The 21516-nt window shown below is 35.7% G+C and overlaps 1 protein-coding gene across 3 annotated transcripts in view; it reads right to left on the bottom strand.

Annotated features, from left to right (window-relative positions):
* ZSWIM6 (zinc finger SWIM-type containing 6) overlaps positions 1-21516 on the bottom strand; it is a 175332-nt gene that overhangs the window by 49626 nt on the left and 104190 nt on the right. For all 3 annotated transcript variants that reach the window (XM_074358801.1, XM_074358806.1, XM_010966253.3), the window contains exons 2-4: positions 20096-20452; positions 3811-3959; positions 711-861 (exon numbers count right to left, since the gene is read on the bottom strand). In XM_074358801.1, the coding sequence (XP_074214902.1) occupies positions 711-861; positions 3811-3959; positions 20096-20452 (657 nt within the window). The remainder of the gene's footprint in view (positions 1-710; positions 862-3810; positions 3960-20095; positions 20453-21516) is intronic.

Below are 21516 nucleotides of genomic sequence, written 5' to 3'. Positions count from 1 at the left end.
ATAAAATTAACACAGGCATTGATACAGTATTTGTCAAAAATTTCATTTGTCACATACAGATTTTTTAATAGATAATACATCATTTATTCCCTAGCAATGAACACTGAGTAACAAGAATCATCCCCCTAAATTTCCCAGTGACCATGACTAGTGGATTTCTCATTTTTTTTCAACCAGTTGCTATATTTATATCTTACCACCAGGGAAATGGAAAGCAATAAAGATTTAAGAGTTTGCTGTATCTTTTCCAATCTGACGATTAACAGTTTATCCAAGTCTATAATGGCCAAAAAATAAAATAAATATTGAAACTACTTTTGATACTTCTAACGTAGGCAAAAGAAGAAAATGACAAATTTTAGCTGAATTGATTACAGTATCATTCTAGAAATAAGTAACCAGTTCCATTACACCCAAATACATATTTTCAGATAATGTAGGTTTTTCCAAATATTTAAAGGCAGATCTGTGCTTGCCTTCCTCAAGACCAGAGAATTCCCCAAAAACACTGCCAAGCTTGTCTCCTGCAAATGCCAAAGCCAGCCCAAGTCCTCGTTCTACCTACTCCTCTAACCAGTGTAAAATGACAGCAAGTTCATATATGAGCAGCTCTCTCTTCAGCAATACCCTGACCACGCTCTTTAAACATTCAACCATGGTCTTTATCCATACACAACTCAAGGACAATCTGTCAGGTAATCTGTACTTACCCAGCTCATCCCAGAGCTGCCTATATTTGTCAGTCATTGCAGTGCCTTGTTGCCTCCAAAGTGACAGACGAGGGTCAGCCATGAATTGCTCTGTTATCAAAGTCAACATGCGGGCTCCATTCGAGTCCCTCATCTTCAACATCTCCCGCACCTAGTGGGGAAAAAACAGACCTTCAGAAAAATGTTGAAAGATAAACAGCAATACAGGGTCAGACTACTTTATTTATTGGGGGGGGATCAGGAGGGAGGGTGGGATGGTGGTGGTGGTGAAGTGACTTAAGAGAGTAAGACAAGTGACTATTAATTTTTTAAATTACGTTTATGAATCCACATGAGGAAAAGAAATTTGCCTAACTTTCCAATCCCCCAAACATGTTTTTGCCAGCCTACAGAAAAACAGTATCAAAACAAACAAGATAGATCATTTGGCACTTTCCTGACTCCCCAGCTGACTGTTACCACCAGAGCAGCAGAGTCTAATGCAGTATACTGAGAATTCTTATCTTCTAAGTTGATCTGATAATGTTTATAATAATAGCATCTGTCCTTCAGTTTTTTTAAAAAAAAGCTTTATTGAGCTTTAATTCAAATACCATACAATTTTCCAATTTAAACTGTACTATTCAGTGGTTTTCAGTATATTCAGAGTTGACGAGTCCTTCTGTTTTTGAGGTAAATTAGTAATTTCACTAGATTCTCTCTCACTGAAGTTTTGTGACCTAAAAGAGCAGCAGCACACTTCCATTCTCTTAGAAGGGGTTGTTTGCCATGGTAAGAGGAAATGGACCGGACTCTTAGGTTCAAGAACTCTCTTGCTCCAAAGGAGCAATCCACGAAGCAGAATCAGAACCAGTGACCTAGTAAGTTAATTCGGCCTCTCAGGTGGAACCTCAAGCTCTGTCCATTACTCTTCCATTACATTCCCCAAATAAATTAGAAAGGAAGAAAAGAAACACAAGGCTAAGTCACTCTACAGGAAATCTTAAACGAATCCATCCATTCCAAAGTGTGTACTGCTATGGGCACAACAAAAAAGAATCCCAGCCAGTTCTCCATGTAGGAAATTACTGGAGGAAGGTCATAGGGAGTAGGAAAGGAGATGGGGGTCCTTTTATTCAAAATTCTCTCTATGTGAGAGAATAATGAAGGAGGAAATGGCAGATCTTCAATAAAGCAGCCCAAACCTCAAAATCAATAGATCCTGCCTCAGGCCTGTACACTGACAAGCAATGGGACCCCTCAGAGGCTTCAGAATTTGAGCCTTCTAGAGAATTCAAAAGCACTTATATACTATATCACAAGGGTTGTGCTCCTAGAGGGTTTTGTCAGTAATCTTAAGAAGCACTAACAAGGAGAAAGAAAGGGAGTTGCCATTTACTGGACATCTTGCTAAAGAGTTTTACATTTATACTTACCTTTTAGTCTTCACAACAGCCATATAAAGTAGGCCAGATTATAATCCTCATTTTACAAATTATAAAACCATGCCTCAGAAGAGTGAAGTGAACGACTGGAATCAGAACTCAGATCTGTCTTAACTCTAGAAGTTATGCCGTTTCCAAAATTAGATGTTGTTGTTACTTCACATGACATATATAATATGTACATCATACACAGGGCTAAATATGGCAACTGCAGACCAGCCTAATATCTCTGTCACATTGCTTCCACTAAACTACAGTGTACTCTCTGCTGACATGAGAATCTATAAAATACTCTCCATGTGTCTAAATATACCAAACCTTTAATAGTGTGACTATATATCATGGATTTAATTTAATGTTTATTTTCCTGGTAGAATTCCTCACCTACTACTCAGTTAGCAATAGCAATGAAAATAAATGATTTACTATCAAACATATAAACCAGAAATATTAACCAACAATCTAGTACACCTATGTCTAATGGTAATTAATTTTCAGACTGTTGATGCCAAGGCACGCTAAAAGAGTTTGAAATGCCTGTGAATTACCAAAGAATGACTAAACCATGTGAAAGAGTTTTATAGTTAAATGTATTTTTACTGTAATCTAATTCCTGAAAAACTGGCAATCTATGTATGGTATATGGGATAAATCTTTATTAAGAGAGTACTTATTAATCAGAATACACTATTTTTTTTGGCCATAAGCAGTGAGTTTACTCTAACTCTCCTGAACTAAAAAACTTTTAACTGTTGTGAATATTAGAGAAGTTGTTTAACAGGAGTATCAATGAACATAGTAACCTGTTTCCTTAAAACCAGTTTGAATACATTACCTATAATGATGGCTATACCCTCCCCCAAAGAAAAGATATTGCTTTAATATTATTTAGAAAGCATTTTATCCATATTCAGAAATGTGTTTATGGTACTAAAAGTTCTGTATAAAGCAACAGACACAGCTTCTACTCACACTGAACTTATAATGAAGATAACTTTGTTTCTTAGGCTATCAAATTTTGGTGATGAAGATGAACATTTACGAAGCATAACAACTGTTAGACACCATTACCATTTAACACCATAATCACAACAATTTGAAAGGATATGCTATTATTAGCTTATTTTATACATGAAGAAACTCCCTTAAAAAATTTGTCAAGGTTCATATACACAGTAAGATTTAGAACTGAGATTTAAATCCACATCTGTATGACTCCAAAATTTAGGCTCTTGAAACTAATTTAAAGATAATGACATTATTAAACTAAATATATAAAGCACATATTAAGAGCTGTATTCAAAGTTATGTTCTACTTGGGAAAATTAACTAGAAAAAGAAAAAAACTTGAAAAGATGGCATTTTAAATAACATTAAGCTATTTATTTTGTTTTCAGTATTGAACTGTTTTTCAAAATTGTATAAATTGCCACCACTTTTTAAATAAGAACCAAGAAATACAAAAATGTTTCACATCTTGTCTAAGGATACCTAAGTAAATTAGTGCTTGCATTACAACACAGAAACCTCTATTGGTTGATTAACTTATACTCTATTCTTTAAAAAATAAGTAAAAATTAAAAAAGAAGCCTTTATCCTATTGTAAACATGATCATATACACTTTCTGTATATGTATATATTTAGAATATTTCTTTAAAAATTAAAAAAGTCATACCTTTGCAAAGAGCAAATTAAGCTGCTTCCCTGATCCGTGGTACCCGCCCTGGGAAAGGAACAGTTTAACCTGTTCTTGAACCTGCTCTTCATCTAAGTGCCAGCAGTTTTCATCATCTATACTAGCACCTGCTGTTGGATCAGGAGCACCTAGAATAGAAAGAAAAAATAACACATATGCTAGGTAAAAACTCTGTGCTAAAAGGGCTCTGACAATAAACTTGAGAAGAATTAAGATTCTATGCTTTTTGCCTAAACACTTTTTAATCCAATCTCAATTTCAATATACATACAAATGTATGACTGAAAATAAATGTAAAAATTATTCTTTTATTTCCAGGACTTTGCTGATTTGTGCTAAGCCAGAAGGCAATGACTTTAGAACTGAGATATTTCCCTTTTTTAAGATCAGAGACTATACTTTTGGAAAGGAGTTTACAGGTTCTCTAAAGAAAAAAAATTCTTAAAAATGTCTCACACTAAATACGTGATGTTTATAAAGCTTTACTGTATAGGACATGTTAGGAAAATGTTTCTCAAAGACATTAGAAAAATATGAAACCAAGTAAACTGAGCAGAGTATTTCTCTTTACTATGTTAATTCAAGAAGCTTTCACCATTATCTGCTGCTGTATAAACTACATGCTGACGTAAGTCTCTAGTTGCAGAAAACTGAAGATTAAAAAGGGAAATCAAGCCACATGGGAACAGGCAGTGCAGCTGTTGTACTAAACCAGGTTGTAGTATCACCTTGCCAAACTGCATAAATATTTTATTGCTGAAGTACACACAAAAGATAACAGCTATGTAACAAGCCCTGCGTGCAGACTACCTTAGAAATTCAAAAATTACCCACATATTTAGGCAGGTGAAAACTAAGTTTCATTATTCATTAAGAAAATAAAATAAAATGGCATTCAAGGCCTAAGATTCATTAGCAATACAAAAACTAAATCTAAAACCTCTCATCAATTTGTTTCATCTCATCTCATTTGTTTCATCTTCTTTTGACCCTTAAAAAAATACATTCATAGGTGTGGTTTTACATTTCTTTTCTTTTAATGATCTAAAGTAGACTCAGCTGGCCAAGGAAATAATCGCTAACACCTGCTTAGCACCAAGATCCATTAGTCCCTAAGAGGAAGGCAACAAGGCTGTGAATCTCTCTGAAGAAGTGTGCACTCATTCATTCAGCCAACATATTTACTGAGTGCCCTCTGCTAGACTTGAGGATGGAATGGTGTACAAAATAGAAGTCCCGTCCTCACAGAACTTACCATCTAGTTCAATGACTTTCAAACTTTTTTGACTAAGACCCACAATAAGAAATATAATTTACATCATGCCCAATACACTCAGATATCTGAGTGGTTATATGACCACATCTATTAATCTTAAGCAAATGTATGATGAAAACATACCCTTACTATAATGAAGAGGCCTGATATTTTCTATACTTTCTATATTTCATTTTTAACAGGCTTGTCACAATTTTTTAAAGAGATTTCATAATGCATAATGGGTTGCAACCCACTACATGAAGCATGTGAGATAAATACTAATGTAATAATCACACATAAAAATATAATAAAAAGTGAATTAATTGTTCATAGAAGAGGACAAAGTGCCAGGAAACTGTATCAGAGAGCTCTGACTTGACCTTGGAGAATAAGCATACCTCGAGGAAATGGAATTTGAGCTAAGATCTGCCTTCAGAAGCTAATTAAAAGCAGGAAAAGGAAGGACTGGGTCTGCAGTGAGACTAAGAGCTTGAGCTGAGGTCTCAGGAAGGAAGGAACACAGTACATGGATGAAACAAAAGGCAGTCCATGTCCATGCAGGATGAGGAGAATAATACAAGACAACCCTGGAGAAGAGAAGAAGGGCCTAAGAGCCCTGACAAGTGAGGAGCTTAGTTTTCTCCCTAAATATAATGAATGGAAATTCATGACAAGGTTATCCAAAGTGGAAGAATGGAATACTCTAAAAAGATGTTTTGTGCTGATGTACATCAATCTCAACATTCCTATCATGGAATACTATGCAGTCATAAATATGAATTTGAAGATTCTTTATGTACTACAAAGGAAAGATATCCAGGGTCTTTCAAATGAAAAAAATCAAGGTGAAGAAAAGTATACATAGTGTGCCACCTTTTTTTGTGAATAATGAAGATTTTGAAAGAGCTTATGTGTTAGTATTTCCTTATTATATGCAAAAAATATCTTAGAAGAATGTTTAGAATGTTACATAAAGAAAGGAGGTTCTTCACTGAACATGTTTTTCATACTTTTAAAATTCTGGCACCACAGGAATCTAAAAATATCTCTGAAGTGTGGAGAATGGATTGGGGAGCAAAAATATTTAAGAATAGAATAGTGAAGCCTATAATGAAAAAGAATATGAAGAGGAGAAAAAATACATATACATATGTATACATACATGTATAACTAACCACTGTGCTGTACAGCAGAAATTAACCAACACTATAAATCGACTACACTTCAATTAAAAAAAAAAGACTACAACAGTGAGGGTGATATTTTGATGGTCTGTACAAAAGATGATAACAGTAGCTTAAAAAACAGCTGTGATAACTGAAATGGAGAATCTGACAGAAATTTAAGATATAAAAGCAACAGAACTTGGTAAAGAAGTAGATACATGATGTATGGGAGGATCAGGGAATCGAGACATGGGTTTTTAGATTAAACAAGTGGACGAAATACTGGACAACTCACTGACTGACACATAGACCACTAGAGTAGGACCAGATTTGGAGCTGGGAGGAGCAGGGTTTAGATCAGTTCAGTTTTAGACACGGTGAATTTGAAGTACCTTTGAGACAGCCAGCAGAGAAGAGGGGAAAGGATTTCAAGTAGGAAGCTCGATACACTATGGAAGGCAGTACAGGGTAAAAAGAGCATCTAAGATAAAGCCTTAAGGAAGGCCATCATTTGAAGACTGGGCAAGAGAACGAGGAAGAATGGCCCTGGGAATGAATGGCCTGTTAGGAAGAGCTCGAGTGCCTGGCTCTTCTAAAAGGCAGAGAAAGCTGTTCCAAGCAGGGACTAGGCAAGTAGGTAGATATTTAAGCTCCCAAAGAGCAAGGATTTTATCTGCCCTTATTCACCACTGCTTCCTAACACCTAGCCAGAGTTTGCAACTATCAGGCAGGCAATCAATTACTGGGAGGAAGGCAGGGAAGAGGGAGGGAAAAAAAGGTATTCCCTTCCACCTCACCAAGAAAAGGAATCCTATCAAAAAGGAACCACTAATAGATCATCCTCAGGCACTATCTCATTTTCTTCTCACAATGTCCCCTGGAAGTGAGTATAGCTCATGATCCTTTCTACAGGGGGAGAAACAGATTCAGAATGGGTATGTCCACAGCCACACTGCTAAATCCAGTCTCCCAGTTGTCTCCCCTGCCAAAGAATATATTCTAGTACCTTAAGCTAAAGTTGAACCCTGAAGGCATCAAGGTAGTGGCAGCAAGTATCAACCCTAAATCAAAGGTAACTTTAAGGAAGGATACTAGGATGTTTGCAGGCATTTGTTAGCATGTTTCAATTTTACGGGAAAATTTAAGGACACACAATTTTGTAAAGAGTTAACTACTGGGGTTACATCTGTATCCGCCAGGGATACAGCTCATCTCCTTGATTCTAAGGGAAAGACAGACACAGATACACACAACTGCACAAGGACAGCTAAAGATTCATTACCTAAACGCATCCTCTTCTTAGGGAAAACTCTGACAAGCTTCTGATTACCATTCTCACTGTTCCTTCTGATGACTAAGCTAAAAAAATCTGTTATCCATCTTCAACAGTGGTTATTTTTCCCCATTTAGCTGTGATTTTTCACATTGTTTTCTGTCGGGCATTGAGGGCCAAGACTCACATGGAGTCCTACCCCAGAAGGACATGGATCAGCGCTCACTGTCCTGTGGCACAATGAAGTCATGCTTCCCTTTGCTGCTAAGACCAGAGCCATGAGATTTGGAGTTTCTGTTTGCCAAATAAATGCCCCAATACTTTAAGTAGATTTGAATTAGGTTTGGAGGCTGGAAGAAAATCTCAGTCATCTCCTTGGCCTGAAGTGACAAAGGGGTCAAGATTCACATGCTCTCAAAAACTTCAGGATACAGTTGTTGTTGTTGTTGTTGTTTTTCCATACTAAGAAAAGTAGGAGAAAGCATAATCCAGGAATCACTTTGATTTGACTTGAATTACATGATGCATTTTTTTTCCTTAAAATCTAATGGTGTTTAAAACACTATAATGGATTTTAAAATTTCTTTAATGAATCATTTAATTTACAAACATAGACTTCCGTTCTTGCCCAGCTGGAGAGATATCTACTAATGTTTGTTGTTGTCTTTTTTGTAAATTAGTATTAGAATTATTTTTGAGAGTACAGGGGAGGGAGGAGGCATGGCAGAGGGTAAATGGCCCACAGACAAAATTTTACTGCAAATAATCTCAACTTGTCTACGCATGAGTTAAGATGTGGGGAGTTCCCTAATCCAGGATTAGAATTCAGAAGACTTCAGTTCTAGGCACTGTTTGGTAAAACTATGTGTCCTCCAGCAAGTCACTTCTCCATTTCCTTAACCCTAAAATTCTATAATGTAGGAATAAAAAATTAACTGAGTAATAAAAATTAGAAACCTTCTCATGTGACTGTGGAGAAAACACCCGCAGTCATAAAAACGCAAAGATAACTCGTTGACAGATAAAACATAAATTTACTCTAAACACAACTCAATATTTTATGAATAAAGACATGTACACTATACATAAACCAAGAAATTAACGTCTAGAACAACCCTCCCACAAAAGAGCAGATTCATTTATTAAACTTTAATGCTAAAGTTTAAATGCTTAATCCTAACATGTCTTGATTATGTGCATTAAAGTGTTGCCTGAGCCTTGTATAAGACATAGGTTTACAGAATTTATTTACTTGTTAATATCTGTCTATAATCAAAGACAAATTTCTCAGCATTTAGCTTTGAAAAGGTATGCAAAGAGAAACATAATTCATGTATTTATATACTTGCTACTAGATAATCCTCCAATTGGGAAGGAACCAGAATCTGTGTATGTAAATTAAATGGTCCATTGAAGTGTTTCAAAACCTACCATATTTTTTACCCTTATTTATATTTATAATTATAAATGCTATAACTTTTACAGCTGTATAATTAATCTTTGTGAGCATTTTATTACCAAAGCTTAATTTTTCAAAGTTTCAAGCCTTCAGGGAAAGAGAAATTATCTGTTGAAAAAAGTGAAACAGTTTAATTGTCTGTCATTCCCAGCTAGGGATGTGTGAATTTGATTTGCCCTCCTACCTTAATTATATAATGTCATAGGAGAGCAAAGGCGAATTCACGAACATGAAGGATCACTGTCCAAGTCTTTGGCTTTTCTCTGTCTGCTGTTTGATTTGGTTCTAATTTAGTTTTGATTTACCCCAATATCAAAACTCTCTTATCCCAGTGGTTCTCAGAATTAGAAGTACATCAAAACTCATGAGTCACGTCATGAAAAATAGATGCTAAGGTATCACATCAGACCTACTGAATCAGGATCTTTGCCATGGATAAAATGGTGGAGGGGGTGGGGGTGGGAAGTGGGTTGGGAAATGATAGAATTCTATATTTGGACAAAATGTCAACATGGTGGCACATTCTGGATCTTCATGATGAAAAGTATTCAGGATCCTAACGCCTCAAACAGATGACTCTCTAGTGTACTGACTAAAGCAAATTTAAGACACATTGATGGAGATATCTGTCTCTTGTCACAGAAACAGTCACTTCTAAGCATTAGGCAACACCAAATCACTCTGCAAATTTTAAACTGAATATTAAGACATGTTCACAACTGGCTTATGTTATGTTTAGTATGTGGAATTATACACAGCTTTGAGTTCTAATGGGGAACTTAATGACTTCTCTTCTCTTAATCCCCTGGAACAGAAATTCAAGCAAGAAATGAAAAGCTTTAGTTTACAACTTCATCTTAACTGAGATCTAACTGCTTTAGTAACGCAGTTGTCCACATAATGCTTTAAACCATTTCTATTTATGTAGCAGTGTTCTTTTTTGTTAAAATTAAATTGTCAAATTCAGTCTACAGAGGCAGAATGCAGGCAGCAGAAGTCTACACTGCAGAAGTGATTAATTCAGCCTCTTTTGTGGGCCCTATAGAAGAATGCCATCTCCTACAGTTTTAGTGCCTGCTGTCAAAGCTAGGAAACATTAAGTCTGTGGCTTACAAAGGCACCAGTACACCTGTCTTACAAGCTGAAAGCAAATCCTGACATTAACCATCGGCACCAAGAGGGAAAAGGCAAAACAGCAAACCTCAGTGATTCAGACTCAGAAAAAAATCTTTCTTATTTTTACAGAGGACAAGAAGTAGGAGACCACTGAAAAATGATGTGCCCTGAATAAACACACATTTGAGAAAAGATTTAAATTTTATTCTTACTCAAATCCCCATTGCAAGGTAGTGACTAATGCCTTCATTTCAATTTACAATTTTGTGGTACCTGAAACAGCCAAATTCCTTTATGACCTGATATTCTCAATGGTCAGTCCATGTAAGCCTACAGCCACAATGCAGCATGGTGTCCTCCTGGATAGGACAACCTATTTTCTTTATCCTGGTGGCCAATGACTGAGGGAGCCCTGGCATTTGCTAGGCTCTGCTCCCTCAACAAGCCACCTTCCCTTCAGCTAAATGCCAAGGAAGTAAATAAGCAGCACTGTAATCAGCATGTATCTCGAGGAACTCAAATAGGCCTGTCAGGGTTTATAGCCCCTCCTCTATTATTTTCCTCTCACCTGATTTTATTACTCATCTCTTATTATCATTTAATTTACTTCAGAAGTTCAATAATATAGTTACTCAGGTACAAAAATAATCATATATTTTATATGGATAAAAAGCAATAAAACATTTGTACATTCACCAATGCTCATTAGAAAAAATGCAGAGGATAAGCACAGAGTGCATAACAGGGAAGTCATTTCCCATTACTTAGCTAATAAATGTATTAGCAATTACTTGGTACACAAATACAAATATTTAAATGCAAAGTTCTCAGAAAGTCTCATTTTTATATTCCCGACTCTTCAGATTTCTCAAGAGATCCACTATGTTTGCAAGCTTCAAGAATGATTTGCTGAGATTAATTTTAGAGATGTTTTTAAAAAAACAGTTCACAAATATTTTCCTCAACTATCTACCTTGTCTGTGCAGACTCATGTCAACTGCCACATCACAGTAGTGGTGATAACAGGGACTCAAATTTACTCCTTTTTATCATCCTGACCTTATGAAATAGGCACTCTTTATAGTCTATGTTTTACAAATTGAAAAAACTAAGGGCCTCAAGAGATTCAGTTCCTTGACTTCAGTAACAAAGCTGGAAAGCAAAGGGACCAGAATTCTAATGTAGGCTGTCTAATTTCTAAGCTCCTAAACTATTCTAAATGTCTTATAGTGGAAGGTATGAGAAAGCCAAAGTAGGGGAGATGGGAATAATAAACTCATCTAGCCAACATGGTGAGACTTAGGGTCAGTTAAAGGAGAGAGGGATTGCAAGGAAACTGACCACAGCTGGTAGCGACCCTTTGTAAATTTTGAGAGCCAGAGTAGTCAGACATGACTATAGGGTGTGAGGGAAGGCAATATTCAGAGGTGAAAAGAGAAAGGATGAAGGGTATTGGGCTGAAACTAACTTGGCTGTCTCTGTATTACCCCATCAAATACCCGATGAGCCAGAGACATGATTCTTCCTAATTAAGAGACGTAAGTACTAAGATTACTTCTCCTTTGTCAAATGAAATGTTTTTTCATGTGAAGATGATCATGTGTACATGACTGTATATTCCATCAATTTTTTAAAAGAAATTTAAATCATATTATGGAAGCATCAAATTTTAGTTAAAACTTAAGGGTAAAAATGGTAATTTGGGAAGGGAAATTTGGCAGTAATTACAAATCCCAAAATGCCGATACTACTTGTTCTAGCATTTTTACTACTAGGAATCTGTTATGCGAAAGCATTTGCACAAATTCACACACACACAAAGAATGGTTACAGCAGTACTACATATAGTAGGAAAAAATGAAAACAATTTCAGAATCATTCAGTTGGTTAATGGTTAAATATATCAATACTATGGAATACTATACAACATTTAAAACAGTAACAGAACTATCAGTACTAACATGAGAAGATATTCATGATATATTGAGAAAAAAGCAAACTGCAAAGAAAAAAAAGCTTTTTAAACTGTTTTTTAAAAGTTATGTATGTGTGTGCACACAAAGAAAACTGTCTCAAAGACTATAAACCACATTGTCAGCAATAGGTGACTTGGGGGAATAAGGGAGCTATTGGAGACTAAGTGAAGGAGCCGTTGTGAGCCAGTAAGTACCTGCCTTTTTATCCTTATATACTTCTATACTACTACACATTTTTTCAACATGCAGTCCTTTTTTTTTTTCGTAATTTTAAGTTTCACACTACTGTACTTTGAGGTAGCAAATTTAATTCTCTCCTACAGAAAAGATTTGCTAATTATATTGACCAGCAGTAGGTCATACCTTTGTTTCACCAACTGTCAATGGCACAATGTTCTATAATAGAAAGGATATGCTTGTAATAACCAAATTATCTCCCTAGGATGCTTGCAAAAACTGATTGCTAATGCAAGCCCAATTACAATGAACATGACCATCCACAGGGAAACAAAAGGAAGTGAGATGTGACATGAGGCCTCCATCAAATGACTCTAATTGTCACTCACTGCTAAATTTGGAACATGTATGTGTACAAAAATAAATCTCCAAATTCCTACTAAAAACAAAATGGAATAAAAAATTATGTTGCTTTGTTTTGAAGCAGTTAATTTGCAATATTATATTAGTTTCAGGTGTACAGCATAGTAGTTCAGTACTTTTACAGATTACACCCCACTAAACGTTATTACAGGATAATGGCTATAATTTTCTGTGCTATACAATATATCCTTACTGATTATCTATTTCATACACAGTAGTTTGTATTTCTTAATCCCATACCCCTAACTTGCCCCTCCTCCCTTCCCTCTCCCCTCTGTTAACACTAGTTTTCTACAGCTGTGAATCTATTTCTTTTTTGCTATATACATTTGTTTTATTTTTTTAGATTCCACATATAAGTGGTATCATATAGTATTTGTCTTTCTCTGACTTATTTCACTAAGCATGATATTCAGATGCATCCACATTGTTGTAAATGACAGAATTCCATTCTTTTTTATGGCTGAGTAATAATCCATTATATAAATACATCACATCTTTATACATTTGTCTGCAGATGGACACTTGAGTTGCTTCCACATCTTGGGTACTGTAAATAAATAGCGCTGCTATGACCACTGGGGTATCTTTTCAAATTAGTGTTCTCGGGTTTTTTTAGAAATATACCTAGGATTGGAATTGCTGGATCATGTTCTACTTTTAGTTTTTTGAGGAACTTCCATATTGTTCTCCATAGTGACTGTACCAATTTACAGTTTCATCAACAGTGTACAAGGGTTCCCTTTTCTCACAGCTTCTCTAACATTTGTAATTTGTAGATGTTGACTATACCCACTCTGATTGGTGTGAGCTGATAGCTCATTGTGGTTCTGATTTGCCTTTCTCTAATAATTAGTGATGTTGAGCATCTTTTCATTGGGAAAATGTCTATTCAGCTCTTCTGCACAGCTTTTGATTTGGTTGTTTGGTTTTTTTATATTGAATTGTATGAGCTGTATATATATTTTGGATATTAACCCCTTGTCAGTTATCATTTGCAAATATTTTCTTCCATTCCATAGGTTGTCTTTTCATTTTGTTGACAGTTTCCCTTGCTGTGCAAAAGTTTTAAATTTAATCAGATCCCATTTGTCTATTTTTGCTTTTATTACTTTTGCCTTAAGAGACAGAGCCAAAAAAATACTGCTACAACTTATGTCAAAAAGTGTTCTGCCTATGTTCTCTTCTGGGAGCTTTATGGTTTCAGATCTTACATAGGTCTTAATCTATTTTGAGTTTATTTTTGTATATGATGTGAGAGGATGTTCTAATTTAATTCTTTTACATGTAGCTGTCCAGTTTTCCCAGCACCAGTTATTTAAGAGACTGCCTTTTCTCTATTTTATATTCTTGCCTCATTTATCATAGATTAATTGACCATAAGTCTGTGGGTTTATTTCTGGACTTTCTATCCTGTTCCACTGATCTATGTGGCTGCTTTGTGCCAGTACCATGCTGTTTTGATTACTATAGCTTTGTAGTATAGTTTGAAGCTTAGAAGAGTGACACCTGCAACTTTGTTCTTTTTTCTCAAGATTGCTTTGGTGATTCTGGGTCTTTGGTGGTTCCATATGAATTTTAGGATTATCTGTTCTAGCTTTGTGGAAAATGTCATAGGTATTTTGAAAGGGATTGTATTAAACCTACAGATTGTTTTGGGTAGTGTGGCCATTTTAACAATATCAATTCTTCCAATCCAAGAACATGGGATATTTTCCCATTTCTTTTTATCAGTTTCAATTCCTTCATCAATGTTTTATAGTTTTCAGAGTTTAGGTCTTTCACCTCATTGGTTAAGTTTATTCCAAGTTATTTTATTCTTTTTGGTGTGATTTTAAACAGGATTTTTTTCTCCTTTCTCTTCCTGATATTTCATTATTAGTTTATACAAATGCAACAGATTTCTGCTTATTAATCTTGTATCCTGCAATTCTGCTGAATTCATGTATTCGTTCTAACAGTTTTAGGGTGGAGACCTCAGGGATTTCTATATAAAGTTATCATGTCATCTGCAAATAGTTTTACTTCTTCCCTTCCAATTTTGATGCCTTTTATTTCTTTTTCTTGTGTGACTGCTGTGGCTAGGACTCCCAACACGATGTTAAATAAAAGTCACAAGAGTAGGTAGGCATCCTTGTCTTGTTCCTGAATTTGGAGAAAAGGCTTTCAGCTTTTCACCACTGAGTATGTTAGTTGTGGGTTTGTCATAAATGACCTTTATTATATTGAGGATATTGTTACTTTTTGTTTAACAAATTGCCTATTACTTCTTAAATGTTGTCCTTAGGAGTCTACTAAAATAGCACAGGTCATAGTTTCAGCCCCGATAGGGCTTATGATAAAGTGAAAATAAGCTACACAATGAACATGGGAAGGCTGAATAGGTCTGCTTGTTTGGTAATATCTGGGAGAGACTGATTGGATTGATGTATAAGATGGCTGTGACACAGAGGCTACATAGGACAGGCATGAATGGAATTATAGTGCTAGCTTTATAAGAACCGTGCTCAAACAAATCAAAATGTCTGATGGAACAACACACAGATGGACACCTGGGCAAAATAATAACAGGTACACCTTGGCAATATGGATTCTAGGTGCCTCCTATGTCTCTGTAGAAAAACTATCACCAAAGAGTCACAGAATCAGGGGTGGAAAAGATCTTAGATGTCATGTGTCAATCCTCATTTGACATGTGAATACAGCTAATCCCTGAACAACATGGGTTTGAACTGCATGGGTTCATTTATACAGGGATTTTTTTTTTTCCCCGACTAATGAATACCAAAATCTGTGGTTGGTTGTATCTGCAGATGTGGAACTACAGATACAGAAGAACTGTGGATATAAGAAAATACAGGAACCCATGATCAATGATAAGTTACTCATGGATTTTTGACTGTGCAAAGGGTTGATGCTCCTAAACCCCAAGTTTTTCAAGGGTCAAACTGTACATCCGTTCTACATCTGGCTGACTGAGACAGTATCTATGGACACGTGGCAGTGAGGTGAGGGATGAATCTACTCTACTTTTGGGACTGACCCAAGCTTTGGGAGTTAAAAGGCCATGGAAATGACACACTTTTCCTCTGTTCCAAGTACGGACCAATGCCATAATTCCCACTAATTCTGTCCCTCTTTGTTGTAGTCTGCCCAGTAGAGGCTAGGCCATAGGGAGGTCACTAAAAGAAAGCACAACAGAGAGAAAAATAGAAGAGAAGGAAATATGTGCCAGGGGGTCAGAGTAAAGCAAGCTGACCTCCAACTCTAAATCATCCATCACTCAATCGATTTCTTCTCCCTTCTTCTTAACTATGAATACTTATAGATACCCCAACATGAGGTAAACTCTTCTTTATTATTATTACACATGTATACATTGTATCATTAAAAGTCTTCCAATACTGTTAGTGAAGATTATAAGCATTTTAAATGAGAAAAAAAAGACTCTCACTCAGAGTCACACAAGTAATACACAGCAGAGACAATACCAAACTCTAGGCCTCCAGATTTCAAACTTAATGTTGTCTCTACATCACGATTTATCAATTTATAATATACTTCATTTAATAGGGAGCATAAATGACCAGAAAAGGCTGAGTTGAACTAACCAAGAGAATGGGTTAGCACTTAGAAATCAGTAAATTTCTAGGTAAGTACTTAGCAAAGACAACAGCCTCTTTTTAAAGAATATGGAAGCTAAAAAATTTTATTAGAATATAACACAAGACAAACAAGTTTGCTTACAAATGCAAAACTACAATTGGCAATCTCCTTGGTGGGCCATTAACATTAATTATCTTACAGTCACCATTTAATATATAGTAACTGATTTTACTCGAATAAAAAATGTGTGGGAAATGTTATGAAAACAAAATGAAACATAAAAAAACTGACAAGGACTGAACTACTAAGATGACTAAGTCTATATTTCAATTACCTTCACTCAGTCTGTGACTCTGATAAGTCACTAACCCATTCTCCTTGGTTTCTTCATCTAGAAACTATTACAATTATATACAGTTATAAATTTGCAATATCTAGCTTACAAGGACATTGTGAGAAACAATATGCCTGAAGTAGATTTGAAAAAGCTTTTAATTTCTCAGCATAAAATTCTTTTAAAAATAAAATATTTCAAAATAATAAGTAAAGTAACTAATCAAATTTTAAATGCATTAGAATAAGCTTACAGTGAAAAGGAAAAATCTGTGGTTATCAACATACTTTGTTATTAATTAAAAATTATACTATGACTTTCTTTCAAAAAGGATTTAGATATGCTAAACCTCATTGTCTTTAAGATACCTAGTAAAATAATCTAATCTAAAATTCTATCCTAACCTTATTTAACTAGCAAGGTAAAAGTGATGCTTTTCCTTAGAGGAAAATAAACTCTTTCCAATAGTCATATCCAAGACATTTTTCTCAAAGAAAAAATATATCCACAAAACCAAACAATAAAGTACTGCTTTAAAAATGAGTTAAGAGAATGCTTAATGTACAGATATTTGGAGGCAGGTGGGACCATGTAGTCAAATAACTGCAGAACATTTTTAATCCCACCCTCTACTAAGTCATCAATCTAACAGTTAAAATAAGACTCTCCAGGGAGCAGATTTCCCATTTCATCACTTAAGGTCACGGCCTGCTTTCTACCTCTCTTCTTTTTTACCACTTGTCACACTAGAATGGAAGGCAGGAAGGCAGCTTGTGTAATTGGCTCATTTCCAAGCTAGGAGAAATCTGATGATAAATTAAGTGGAGAGAAAGCTGGCGGGATAGACTGCTTAAGTTCACTGCTCTCATGAAGCTGTTCTCATACAAAAGTTATTTGAAAATTACACTGAATCTAAAGATAACCTGCATTCTGTCCTTGATATTTCCTTAGATATCTTTTTCTTCTAATTTTAGAAACTCTGAAAGAAATACAATGTCATGTGAACACCTCACGTCCAACTTCAGATTGTTTCAAGGGTCCCACTATCTCAACAAAGAAATGGATTTTAAAAGCTTTTGGATAAGAAACCTTGGAGGCTGCTATCTTTCAAAACAGGAAAGACAAATGCAGAACAAACAACTAATTGTTCATGTGGACCTCTGGATAAACTAAAACTCAGAGAACAATGTGGCCTCAATGGATTATATAAATATTTTAAAAAGGAAAAAAGAGAATACATAAAAATTTGAAGAAATGGTATATCCTATTCTTCTGCTGCCACTGAACAATTTAGTAAGAAGCCACAAATAGGCTCCTGGGAAATCTCTGAGATGATTGCTAGCTGGCCTGAATTTCTGCAAGGCAACATGACTGAGACAAATACATGACAAAGCAGAAGCCTACTTTAAAGTCCTTGAGTGCACGTGCTTTCGGTAGGTCCAAGGTACTTCTGTGGGAGAGTTGTTTACAATCCTGTTATTTAACGCTGGCGGACTCTACCAAGTAAAATACTTTACACACCGTATAACAGCTACTTTAATAAAACTCAGCCTGATATGGGGAGCACTAGATGAAACATGACCACGTGGATTTTCCTCTGATATAAGAGACATGTTAAAAGTACTGTATGGCACCTGGAGACTTGTAAAAGAATATGCACAACAGCTCTATTCAAAACAAAATTCACTAGGGGGTGAGTATAGCTCAGTGGTAGAGCACCCGCTGAGCATGCCCAAGGTCCTAGGTTCAATCTCCAGTACCTCTATTAAAAAAAAATTATGTTTAAATTAAAAAAAAGGTTTATCAACAGCAGAATGCACAAATCATGGTGTCCTCATATCCTAGAACACTCTAGAGTTGTGCTGTCTGGTAAGGTAGCCACTAGCCATGTGGCTAGTGAACACCTGCAATGTGACTCAGTTTGATTTTGAATGTGCTGTAAGTATAAAACAGATACCAGATTTCAAAGACTTAATATGAAAAAGTAAAATATATCAATATTTTTGTTGAATAGATATTTATGAATGTGGTTAATAATATGATATGTTGAATTGATTTTAGATATGAGATAAATAAAGCATTACTAAAATTTTACTTCTTTCTTTTTAAATGAAGCTACTAGAATGTTTTAAATTATACACGTGGCTTGTACTGTACTTCTATTGGACAGTGTGCTTTAGAGCAATGAAAATGAATGAACTATGGGTACATGAAGCAATATGAGCAAATCTTACAAACATGATTTTCAGTGAAAGAAGTCAGATACATAAAGTTTAAAATCAATTAAGACTAGTGTTTAATGTTGTCAGCAGCAAAACACAAACCACCAAGGAAATGATTACCATAAAAAAAAAAATCAGACAGTGGTCACCATGGAGAACAGAAAGGTGCTTGTGACTAACTGGGAAAGAGCATGTGGAATCCTCGCAAGTGCTGAGAGTGGTCTATTTCTTGGCCTGGGTATTGGTTTACTTTGTTGATCTGCACCTTAATTTATGCATATTTTATGAGATGTGTTATATCTCACAGTTTTAAAAGTTTTAAAGAAATGATCTCAAACTGCTTTCCTTAAACATTTATATTTGCTCTATCATGTAATGACTTTGAAGAAAACTTGAAGGATAGTACTGGGTGACTGACTGTTCCTAAATCTCCAATCACTATAACTGAAGAAATGTAAAAATGTTAGGCTCACAAGCTGCTTTGTCAAGACTGTGTTACATTCTTCAACCTATTTTTAAATAGGTTGTCTAAATGTTTTAAAAGAATAGTAACCTGTAATTTAACAGTATCTCTTATCCTTTATTAATATACTATATGAAATAGGTGGTGGGTTTATTTCTGAAAAGTTATACATATATGTGAGTCAACATAATTGCAATGCACAAAATAAACAGTTGATAAATATGTTTACAAATAAGTGAAATAATATGTTCAATTGATAAAAGATTTAAAAAAATTTTTTTAGATTTCTAATATATAATAATAGTCATATCCTAACCTCTCTCTAAATAAGTTATAATATTTTTCTAAGAATAAATTATTTTCTTAATGTGAGGTATCATATCAGAAACTTCCTGCCTTGGAAAATAAATTTATAAAGAAAATGAAAAAAATTCTGATTATGCACTAGTCAGTTCACTGACAACAGCCGCCAAGGGTGAATTAAATGACTAAATAAATGTTTACCATACAAAACCATTTATTTGATGAAATTTTATGAAATGTAAAAGTATAAGAGCCAAGCTTTAACAAATGAGAGACTCTTCTGTGCACAAAAGGCTTGGTATCTAGTAGAAAGGACAAAATACTTCAAAAGAAATGTTTTAGGATCCAAAACTAAGCAAACTCACAGCTACCTAAGAGCAATGCTGACAATCTAATTCACATTTAATTCATTTTTATGCAGAAGAATTAAATTTATAAATGAAAAATAATCCAAAGAATCAATCTATAGAATGAATGTCTATACTCACCATGAACTTGGTTGATTTCTGAATTCTGGGAAAGAATTTCATCTGCTAATTTTTGAGCAGTTGGCAAAACTTCTGTATGGTGCACTGTGATCAAATACTGTACAAATTTTTGTAGTTGGTCTCTATTCATTTGAAAGAGAGTCTCTGAAATGGGAAGATGCAATTTGACCTGATCTGGCTTGCGGATGCGGTATAAAGACAGTGCCACAACATGAGCACAATAAAATATGTCCTTGTTTCCACAGCTGCAGGTCACTGAGGTAATCTTGCAACGATCAAAGCTGATGGCCACGTTGCAAACAGTTTCTGGCTCCGATTGTATTGCAGGTTCCGTCACTGTGCCACTCAAGTGGAAACCTATGTGCGAGAAAGGAAGGAGAATCTGCATTCAGATGCTGTGAAATATTTTAATTCTTTAAAATGTGTAGTACTTGACAGCAGCAAGGAAAAAAATATGATGGCTTCTACTTTCAAGTAAAAACATTCAGGCCACTCAAACCTCCCTACCCCTGCACCTTACAAGTAAAAAATAAATGGTATTCAACAGATACGCTGAAGTATTTTACACAGCCATATGAAAACACTTTACTGCAGTATACCACCATCATACCTATATGTACAACACATCATACCTATACCTAGATCACAGCATTAATGAGCCACCATTAGTCTACTTCAAATCTGTGATATACCTGACAAAAATCCCCTATTTCAGTAGTTTTCTTCCCCTCTCCCCATCTTTTAAAAAAAAATTTTAAACTAGGGTAGGCCAGCTCAGGTTTCTTCTTAACAAACTCCTCCTCTCCTTCCACCTTTATTCCAGGCTGTCCCACTAGCCCATGCTCCAATACAGCAAGGTCTCTCACAGTGTGTGCCAGTGGAGCTGCAAAGCCCACAAAATCACACGCATACCACAGCTGAAGAGGCTCACAATGACTATTTTCTTTCACATCACAGAGAGCAAGCAGTACAGAGGTAAGGCTGTTAAACATGCTCACACGCACACATGGGTGCACAAAATCATCAAGGGGCAAGGGGCCTTAAAGGCCCTGTAGTTTCAACTTAGAACCACACAGGAATCCTCCACAACCTCCCTGACAGATGGCATTGGGCCTCTGCTTGTAAGGGTCCAGAGATGAGACACTTAACCTGCATAGGCAGCAATTCCCCCTAGACAGCTCCAGCTACAGCTCACAGCCAACTGAAAACTGCCTCCCACCACCACTGACACCAGTCAGTCCTGCCCTGTTTGGACAGGGCCTCATTCCTTTTTCCTAAATGTAGGGGAAGGTCATCCTGAAGCTTTTTGGCACACCCATTCAGTTCCATCTACCCTCTCTGAAAGCCACATGCAGAGGCCAGTGACAAACATTAATGGGAGTCCCTTTGGAAACCTCCAGGCCACAGATGATCTCAGGATT

This window comes from Camelus bactrianus, chromosome 3 (assembly GCF_048773025.1).
Source record: "Camelus bactrianus isolate YW-2024 breed Bactrian camel chromosome 3, ASM4877302v1, whole genome shotgun sequence".
Taxonomy (NCBI): domain Eukaryota; kingdom Metazoa; phylum Chordata; class Mammalia; order Artiodactyla; family Camelidae; genus Camelus; species Camelus bactrianus.
This window is presented reverse-complemented; position numbering and strand designations above follow the sequence as displayed.